The following is a 10,853-nucleotide window of genomic DNA, read 5'->3' as shown; positions in this document are numbered from 1 at the left end:
TAGAGGTTTACAAGTGGATGAATGGACATAACAAAGGATATATTAATAGGGTATTAAAAGTATCAACACAAGACAGAACACGAAACAATGGGTATAAATTGGATAAGTTTAGATTTAGGAAAGAAACAGGTAAATACTGGTTTGGTAATAGGGTTGTTGATTTGTGGAACCAATTACCGAATAACTTGGTGGAGGTGGGGTGTTTCAAACTTTGATTTGACATGGGGGATTGGGTGGTTATAAATTGGAGGCGCCTCGTATGAGCCAATAGGCCTTTTGCAGTTATCTTTATTCTTATGTTATAAATAGGAACTGCCTTGTATGACTCTCTATGCACACTGATATTGATCCTGATCAAAATCTTCTGTCTCATATCTACACCAACCAGCACATTGATCATAAGAACATAGGAAGAAAGGCAACCGCAGAAGGCCCACTGGCCAGCTCCTATTTATAACCACCCAATCCCACTCATACACATGTCCAACCCATGCTTGAAACAATCAATCCTGCTTCCAATGCTGTGGGTGTCTACTCTGTTTCCTGTTCGTCTTGTCCGCTCCAATACTTTGGTGAAACTGGTTGTAACACTTAATAACAGACTCAAGGAACACAAAATAAGTGCTAAGTCTGCAAACACAAACAATGTTCTCTTCTATGATGATAGGGATTCTGGTCATCCTATTGATTGGTATTCCTTTAAAAAAAATCTTTCCTTCCTCTACTCTACTCTACACAGACGCCGTCTTGTCGAATCAGCTGATACATAACCCACTCAACATGAACCTGACTTTGTGGCTTTCGTACATACTCAAATGTTCATACTCAATAACCGTACATACTCAAATGTTCTAAACTTTCTAACAAACGTGACCTAACAAAAGGTTTCCCTTAAATCTTTTTTTCTTTCTCTTCTTTTTCTTACGTTCCCTTGTTGTTGTTATGGATTTAGCTACTCGGAACAAGTTTCAAGTAGCACGGGCTATGGTGAGCCGGTAACTTACCTGGCACAGGAGCGGGGCAAGTAGCACGGGCTCTTACGTTCTATTCTTACTCCTATTATTACACCCAATATTACACCTTACCTTCTGTAGCTTTTGCCTAGCTCTTATCTTCCTCTATTATGTCCGTCTCTTCACCTCTCTCTTCCCTTGCCTTACTTAAACTCTTGCCTCCCTCGTCTCATCACAATTAACTTGATAATTGTACAGGACAGACCGAAACGTTGTCGTCGCTTCAATTTCAAGTGTGTCATTTGATCAACATTTTTGGAACGCTAGTATGGGCATTTTGTCAATAACAGCTGATGAGTAAGTGTGAAGAGTGACAAGAGTGTAAAACTTTGATGCAAACTGCACCTGTCATAAAGAAGAAGCACTCTCATTGACCGCCAAGTGTTTACATCAAGTCTAATTTTAAGAAACAACATTCAAGTCAACATTGACGCAGAACCCTGACATCAACACTCGTGCAGTCACCCGGAGGAAAAACCTTCACACAAACTGCACCAATCGTAAAGAAGATGAAGACTCATCAATGTCAACAGTGTGGGAAGGTATTCACTAGTCCTGCAGATATAAGGAGGCACATATTAGTTCATTCAGGTGACAAACCTCATGAGTGTGCAGAGTGTGGGAAGAGATTCACCCAGCTTGGAAATATGAAAACTCACATGTTAGTGCATTCAGGTGAAAAACCTCATGAATGTCCAAAGTGTGGGAGGAGATTCAGTCAGCTTCAAAGTATGAAGAGTCACATGTTAGTACATTCAGGTGACAAACCTCATGAGTGTTCAGAGTGTGGGAAGAGATTCAGACAGCTTGGACATATGAAAACTCACATGTTAGTACATTCAGGTGACAAACCTCATGAGTGTTCAGAGTGTGGGAGAAGATTCAGTCAGCTTCGAAATATGAAGAGTCACATGTTAGTGCATTCAGGTGAGAAACCTCATGAGTGTCCTGAGTGTAAGAAGAGATTCATTCAGCTTCGACGTATGAAGAGTCACATGTTATTGCATTCAGGTGAGAAACCTCATGAATGTCCAGAGTGTGGGAAGAAATTCAGTCTGCGTGGACGTATGAAGACTCACAGGATGGTGCACACGGATGAAAGACCTTTTGAATGTGCCGAGTGTGGAAAAAAATTTAGAACACGTACAGATATAATACGTCACATGTTAGTACATTCAGGTGATAAACCTCATGAGTGTTCAGAGTGTGGGAAGAGATTCAATCAGCTTGGACATATGAAGAGGCACAAGCTGCTACATTCAGGCGGTAGGATAAACATTAAAAAAAGCTTAGATAATTGACATAATGGTAAGATAATTGAGAGAAACTTGTTGTTGAGCAAGTAAGGTGTTATGATCTCAGCCTACAGGAGAAACGAGTCTCCCCCCTTGAGAGTTATTCAGCAAGCCTGACCTAACCAGAAGGTCTTAGAAATATAGAGGCGATAACACATATGGAAAATAGTTGGTAGGATTTAAATAACAATTTGAGATTATGGGCAATGAAGAAGAAAACAGATAAATGACTGGCTAGGAGATGTGGACATTTTGCTGGAGGCGTGAGGCTCGCTTCTGGAGGGCTTTGACCTCACTTGAGGCCAGACATTGCAAGGGGGAAAGTCGTGCTCCGTTGAGCTCCCGTCAGAAGGGAACCCCTAGTGATATATCTCGAAGAGAAGAGAAGTGTGTAGACGTGCCAGCTGTAGAATCGAGCTGGGAACGTTGTGGTCTCAAGTCCTGGTCGACGAGAAGAGTATTAAGCCGCCCAGAGACATTATTGGGCCGTGGAAACGCCCTGACCAAGCTTCCTCAGAGGGAGGAGCCATTGTCCTAGTGAGGCTTCCCATGAAATAGTACAGAAGGAGAGAGAGAAAGAACCAAGAACCACTGCTGTGGACAGGGTAGAAGGTAATACTAATAAGTCAAAGGGGGATTGGGGAGATCATATCACCTAAGGAGAGAGTGGGGAGTCACAGCGGCTCGAGTGGGTGTGTGCACGTGACAACGAGGCTAAGTGTTGGAGCCGCATCCCCTAAACGTGTGACGTTGAGCCCCTCGCCAAGAGCCAGAAGCACCTAGTGTGATCTCCTAGTGAGGTATAAGCACTCTACCGAGGTGTGGGTTGGGTTGTCCAGAAGGAAGGATCAACACGACAACACAACCAACCCACAATCTATAATAAAGGTCAATAAAACTTCTGGTTGGAATTATTTTGCATGTCGTATCTCAGTTGATAAAGGCAGTGTCTGGGATCCTCTTGAACGTAGGTTCGAACTCTCATGGCCCTTGTGGATTTGTTCAGTGTTGAGCTTTATTATTATTGAGGCATAAATTATTAAATTAATTTAACTTTAATCTTATATACAGTTTGGAAATTGAGCTTCACCATGAAAATATTGTGCTATCACCATGTCAGTTGGATGACCTTCAGAGTCATCCAACTGACTCTGAAGTCAGTTTGAAAAATTGTTTGTTTGAAGTTTGTTTGAAAAATACCCTTCATCATGAAAAGTAAATATCTAAAGGCATTTTAATATTTCTTTAATGAAAGTTAGGTGCGCCTCATAGACCAGGCAAGAAGTAGAGAAGTTGTCTATGTAGAAGTTAGATGCTCCTCATAGACAAAGCAAGAACTAGAGAAGCTGTCAGTGTAGAAGTTAGATGCTCCTTATAGACCAGGCAAGAAAGAAGCTGTATACAAACTCTAAATATAAAGAAATATATGTTTATTTAAAAAAAAAGCAGTTTTACATGTTTCCTTCATGTTGGCATGAATAATTTCTTTTATTATGTTCTGGGAATCCTCATTATCTGCTGATGTAGACCTGAACAAACGTAAACTGTGTTAACAAAATTGCCACTGAGTGCAAAAAGATACGTGAATTCAGAGACAATTCTATAACCAATGTTTCAACGATGTGTAAATATTTCATTCAAAATGATCTGCTACCAGAAATTGTAGCCAAATATTCCAAGTTTGCTGACTGTAGGTAATAACTGAGTGATCTGCGGTAATATATCCACCGCTGCCCACAGGACGGGAGATGGTGTGCAGGACAAACATATCAATTGTGATACTAGCTCTCCACATATGTCAGTTGTCTAATTTATAAACTGTACTTGTGGTCGATTTCGAACCCACTGATGATATGATGATTTATGCTGAATTTTGTAACTAGCTCAGCTTGTAACTAACTAAATGAATTGAGGGCGTTCAGTCCCTGAGTCCATTATGTGCCTCTGTAACCCTTTCCACTACCACCCACAAGATGGGAATGGGGTGCATAATAAATGAACTAAACTAAAACTTTATGTTTCTCTATGAACAATATTTAACATATACAGGTATATATTTTGTCTTTTCTAAGCTAAGTTAGAATTTTTGTTGTAATAAAAGAAGAAACCTTTTATTGGCTCGAGAAATATACATTCATTTTAATGAAGGAATTAAAAGCTTATCAGATTCCTATGTAAACTTATGTCAATTTTGTTCAGGCCTATTTATGAGTTTTACTACCTTTGATTAAAATATAAATCACTTGAGAATTTTAGTAGCTTGACTCTGACATTTGTAATTGTCCGAGTGTTTATATTTGTTAGCCTGCATGCCGCTAAACTGCAGCATTTAGGCTATATTTCCCTAATTTACAATTAAATTAGATTGACTGGTAATTATGTCAGCCTGACTGGTAATTATTTCAGCCTGACTGGTAATTATGTTAGTATGACTGGTATCTATGATATCCTGTAACTTATCCTTTAAGTGCACATAATTATTCTATGACTGGCAATTATCCTGTAACTAGCAATCATGTTAGCCTCTAACTCGAAATTTTGTTTGCCTGGTTGGCAAATAATTATATTAGTTATGTCAGCCTGACTGGTATCTGTGTTATCCTGAGACTAGCAATCATGTTAGCCTCTAACTGGAAATTTTGTTTGCCTGATTGGCAATTATATTACACTCAACATCAACATGTAACTGACTATTTTGTTTGCCTGACTTATATTAGACTTCTTGACAATTATTAAAGCATGTAACTGGCAATGATATTAGCCTGACTGGCAATTATTTTTGCCTTATTGACAATTAGGTTAGCACGTAGCAATCTACTTCACACTGCTATCGTAGCAATCTACAATCTACGTAGATTGCTACGATTGCACGTAGCAATCTACTTCACACTGTTCCTCCTGCTTCTAATGCTGCTGGTGTCTACTCTGTTTCCTGTTCGTCTTGTCATCTCCAATACTTTGGCGAAACTGGCCGTACACTGAATAAGAGCTTCATTGTTTAGTAGGTATAGTCATTATAGGCCTGTATTGTTAGCATGCAGTTCCCATGGCACTCGCCTGTTGTTTCTCCCAATAAGAAAAATAGTAAAACATATTCTTCGAGACATCAAGGACACATCAATTACTCATTCAGACATCAATGACACAATCGAAGACGTCAATGACACAATCAAAAACGTCAATAACATATTCAAAGAGATCAATAGCACACTCACAGGCGTCAAAATACTACTCATGTCCTCAAAAGTTATTCTCAGAGTCATCAAAAGTTATTTTCAGAGACGCCAAAAGTTAATCTCGATAACCATCGTACATAAAAAACTATTCTCTAAATCACCTTCTTTCATCAAAGTTGTTCTCTCTCTGTTTCGTTCATCAAAGCTGTTCTCTAAGACATCAATGTTGTTCTCTAAGACATCTTCAGGCATTAAATAACACTCCCAAATGTAACTAGTTCAGCTTTTCATATCAAACTTTAACTTCTATATATTAACTAGCAGTACCCGGCCACGCGTTGTCCAACAGATGGCGCTGTTTTTCAAAAAAGCATGCTTTTCCTGTCACAGGTGAAGCATGTATATAGTAGATATATAAAAAGACGCGCCTATTCGAATGCAACGTTGTCTCAAAATTTCAAAGCAATCGGTAAAGAGGTTTCGAAGATTTCCTTCACATGAAAATCACAGTTTTTCAGAAAAAGCATGCTTTTTTTTACCATCACACACGTGATATCTATATAGTATGTATATAAAAACCTGGCCGGATGCGAATGGAACGTTGTGTGAAAAGTTCAAAGCAATCGGTGAAGAATTTTGGGAGATTAGCGATATGCACAACCGAGCATTTCCATTTTTATTTATATAGATTATTCTGTTGAAATATATTTTCTTTGTAACTTTACCTTGAAACTGTTCTCTGAACATCACTGTATAATCCTACCTAATCAATCCTATCCTAACTTACCTAACTTAACTTTCCTAATCTAACTTAACGTACCAAACCTAACTTACTTACCTAACCTACCTTACTTAACCTACCTTACCTTACTAAGCTTAACTTACTTAACCTAACTTACCTAACCCAACTTAACTTACACAACCTAACATAACTAAAATTAATTTATCTAACCTAACCTTTCTAACTTAACAAAACTTACCTAACCTAATTTAACGTAACTTATATAACATAACCTAACCTTACCTAACTTAGTTAATCTAACTTAACTAACTTACATAACTTAACACTTTCGCCCGGCGATAACTCAGCATTGAGTTCTCCACAAAATAGGGGCAAATCCGGCGAGGACTCAAGTGTTAACCTATCTTAATCTAACCAAGGGAACCGGTGGCTGAGCGGACAGAAAACTGGATGCATGATCCTGTGGTCCCGGGTTCGATCCAGGGAGAAACAATGGGCAGAGTTTCTTTCACCCTGATGCTCCTGTTACTTAGCAGTAAATAGGTACCTGGGAGTAAGTCAGCTGTCACGAGCTGCTTTGTGGGGGTGGAGGCCTGGTCGAGGACCGGGCCGCGAGGACACTAAAAAAGCCCTGAAATCATCTCAAGATAACCTCAAGAAGATCTTAACCTTACTAACTTAACATAATTTACCTAACCTAACTTACATAACCTAACGTAATGAAACTTAGCCTAACTTAATGTAACTTACATAATCTAACCTAACATAACTTTCCTAATCCTAACATACCTAACCTAATCTAACTTACCTAACCTAACCTAATCTAACTTACCTAACCTAACCTAATCTAACTTACCTAACTTAACTTACATAACCTAACTTATTGTAACCTTTCTAACTTAACATAACTTCCCTAACTTAATTTACATAACCTAACTTAACGTAACTTACATAATATAACCTAACTTAACTTAATGTAACTTACATAACCTAACCTAATTTACCTAGTCCAACTTACCTAATCTTCCCTATCTGAGATAACATACCCATCCTAACCTAACCCACTAAACACATACCGAAACTACGACGTTGGTACAACGTTCGAACAAGTTTTAACACCTCCTAACCAGTTATAAAAACCAATATAGCAAGTTGTAACAACGTTCTAATACGTCATAAACACGTCAAGCCAAGATGTAACAACTTTATTACAAGTTGTAACCAGAGGAAAACAGAGACAGTTTCGGTTTGTGTTTCCAGGGAACCACCATACATAACTTACTAGCTTAATTTACATAATATAACTTATCTACCCTAACCCACCTAACCTCCTCCACCTATTGTAACTTACCTAATGTAACATACCCAAACTGACATGACCTAACTTACCTATTCCTCCCTATCTGAGGTAACTTACCCATCCTGACATAGTTTATATGCAGACGAGGAGCCACAATAACGTGGCTGAAATATGTTGACCAAACCACACACTTGAAAGTGAATGGACGACGACGTTTCGGTCCGTCCTGGACCATTCTCAAGTCGATTGTGTGTCGATCACACAATCGACTTGAGAATGGTCCAGGACGGAAACTTCACTTTCTAGTGTGTGATTTGGTTAGCTTATATAGCGTATCATAACTTATCTACCCTTACCTACCTAACCTTCCCCCCCCCCCCACCTAACCTTTACTTAGCTTATATTCTCTCATACATTTCAACCCTTTAACCTAACCTCTTTTAATCTTAGTGTAATTATTATGTTTTTATATAATTGTTCTTATTTTTCACCCCTTAACCTAACCTCTTTTTGAGCTTAGTGTATGCATTGTGTTGGATATAATTTATTCTTATTCTTTGACCTTTAACCTAACCTTTCAGATATAGTTGATTTGTTTATGGAGATTGGAAGTATTTGTTGAATATATTATCCTTAACTTAACCTTTTAGATATAGTTTTTGTTTATCCTCTTTGTATATTTATACCCAAATCCACTATCCGACTTAACCTTCCTTCTTTTACTTTACTTTGTACAAAGAACATCTTTGATGAACGAAGGAGAGTTAGAGAGCAACTTTGATGAACGAAGGTGAGTTAGAGAATAGCTTTTTATGCACGAAGGTGACTGAGATTAATTCTTGACGTCTCTGAGAATAACTTTTGATGACTGAGAAATTTTTTTGAGGACATGAGTAGTATTTTGACGTCTTTAAATATGTCATTGGTGTCTTTGAGTGCGTTTTTTATGTATTTTAAGTGTGTGTCTCTGATGTCTTCTAATATGTTATTGGAGATTTTGAATGTGGTATTGACGTCTTTGAGTGTTATTGATGCCTTTGTGTATGTTATTGACGTCTTTGAGTGTGTTATTGATTTCTTTGAGTGTGTCTTTGATGTCTTTGAGTTTGTTATTGACGTCTTTGTGTCATTGATGTCTATAAGTGTGTTATTGATGTGTTTGAGTGTGTCATTGATGTCTTTGAGTGTGTCCTTGATGTCACGAAGAGTGTCTTTGACTATTTTTCATACTCCAAGTAGTATACTGTTATGCTGTATACGAAAGTTACGATGCATGAAGTTAAATGTATGAAGTTATCAAAGTGCTGAAAATAATTACATATGACTACTTTTATTTGAGGGGAAATATAATCTTAATTAAGAAAAGAAAGAAAAGAAAATATGATGAACATGGCTATTTTCAGTTGATTGACAAATAATATTAGTGACAAAACGTCAAAAAAAAAAGACGATGAACATGGTTATTTTCAGTTGATTGACGAATATTTTAGTTAAGAAACGACAAGAAAAGATGATGAATGTTGTTGTTTTCAGTTGAGAGAAGTGTTATTTTAGTTAAAAAAAAACACAAGAAAAGATGATGAACATGGCTATTATTGGATTGACGAATAATTTTAATTACAAAACGATAACAAAAGTTTGTCCTAGTACATTTGGTACTGAATGAAGAGTAGTTTTTTATTAAAGAACAGTGTCGGTAAGAAATATTAAGTTGATATAAAGAATTACATTGACGTAGTTTTGCAAATAAAACTGGGTGACTGAATAAATTTGTTGGGGGAACTGTAAGGCTGTTGATAATATTTGACAAAAGAACTAGTTACTGAACGGAAGAAACCATTGGTTTTAAAGAAACAAAGAACATAAAAAGTGATGAATATGCTAGGGAAAGAATATAGTGAACATACAAGGAACATAACAAAGAACACAGAGAACGTCTAAGAGAATGAAATGAACACAGTGAACTTGTGGGAATATGAACTTGCAGAGAATATGAAAACATGACAAAGAACAGAGAATATGAAGAATGAACAATGAACTTGTGATGAATATGCTAAGAACAATGAGAACATGACAAAGATCACAGAGAGCATGTAAAAGAAGGCGATGAACACGGAGAACATTGAGAATATGACAAAGAACAGAGAATATGTAGAATGAACTTGTGAAGTATATGCTAAGAACATGGTGAATATGACAAAGAACACGGAGACCATGGAGAAACAGGTGTAAAATATGATTTGAACATGATGTGAACATTTTTCAGAACATGGAGTGAACATGAATAATGAGAATACAAGCTGTATTTTTTTAAATTCTGGGGAGGTAGAGAGGTTTGGGTGAAGTTAGGGAATAGATAAGATGTGCAGGAGTAGGAGGTAAGGGAAGGGGAAGTTAAGGGGTTATGGAGAAAAGAGAGGGAGGATGGGGCGAGGGGAATGGAGGAGATGGGGAGGGTATGGAAGTATGGAAAGGGTATGAAAGAGTAAGGTGTGGAGGGGGGGGGGAGATATGGGGGAACGGCAGCTAGAGGTAAGAAGGAGATTAGTGAGGGAATGGGCGTGGAGGATAGGGGGTTTAGGGGGGTGGGGGAAGATGGGAGGAGGAGGTGAGGTGGTATATGACCGTGCGATTTTTATGACCATGTGAACAAGCATATTGAAGGAGAGGATATGTTGACTTTGATAAAGAGAAAAGGTGATAGACTAGAGAGCGTCTTGATCTGAAATGAATAAGTTTGATGAACTAAAGCAGCAGACAAGAGTTGAAGCTCGGTAATTTGTGTTTTTATTTTACATGGGTCTGAAATGTAGTGGTGTTTTTAAATCTCAGGGGAATTGATCAGGTATTGACAGAGTTGCAACAGCAAAGTAAGGTGGAAGACAAGAGCTGGAGCTCAGTAACTAAATTACTGTGTTTTACTATGTCTGAAATACAGCGATGTTAAATTTCAAAGAAATTTAAAGAGATTTTTCTCATTAGATTAAAGAGTTTTTGATTACTTTAACTCTTTAAATTTAAAGAACTCTTTAAATTTAAAGAGAATTTCAGAGAAATTTTTGCAGCCCCCATGGTGTAGTGGTTAAGACGCTCGCCTGGCATTCCTCGAGTGCTTCATCCTGAGTTCGTATCCTGGCCGGGGAGGATTTACTGGGCGCAAATCCTTAACTGTAGCCTCTGTTTAACTCAACAGTAAAATGGGTACTTGGTTGTTAAATGTTGTAGTGTTGTGTATTGGGTTGGTGTTGTCGCTGTTGTTCCTCCATTACGGACAACCCAACCCACAACTCGGTAGAGTGCTTATATTTCACTAAGAGATCACACTAG

General features: G+C 37.9%; 1 protein-coding gene across 1 annotated transcript; it reads left to right on the top strand.

The window, feature by feature from the left end:
• Nucleotides 1-1,522: 1,522 nt before the first annotated feature.
• On the top strand, nucleotides 1,523-2,314 carry LOC138358545 (zinc finger protein 98-like). The gene has a single exon (XM_069316526.1). The coding sequence runs from the start codon at nucleotides 1,523-1,525 to the stop codon at nucleotides 2,312-2,314; it is 792 nt and encodes a 263-aa protein (XP_069172627.1).
• Nucleotides 2,315-10,853: the final 8,539 nt, after the last annotated feature.

Source organism: Procambarus clarkii, chromosome 84 (assembly GCF_040958095.1).
Source record: "Procambarus clarkii isolate CNS0578487 chromosome 84, FALCON_Pclarkii_2.0, whole genome shotgun sequence".
In the NCBI taxonomy this organism is placed as follows: Eukaryota; Metazoa; Arthropoda; class Malacostraca; order Decapoda; family Cambaridae; genus Procambarus; species Procambarus clarkii.
This window is presented reverse-complemented; position numbering and strand designations above follow the sequence as displayed.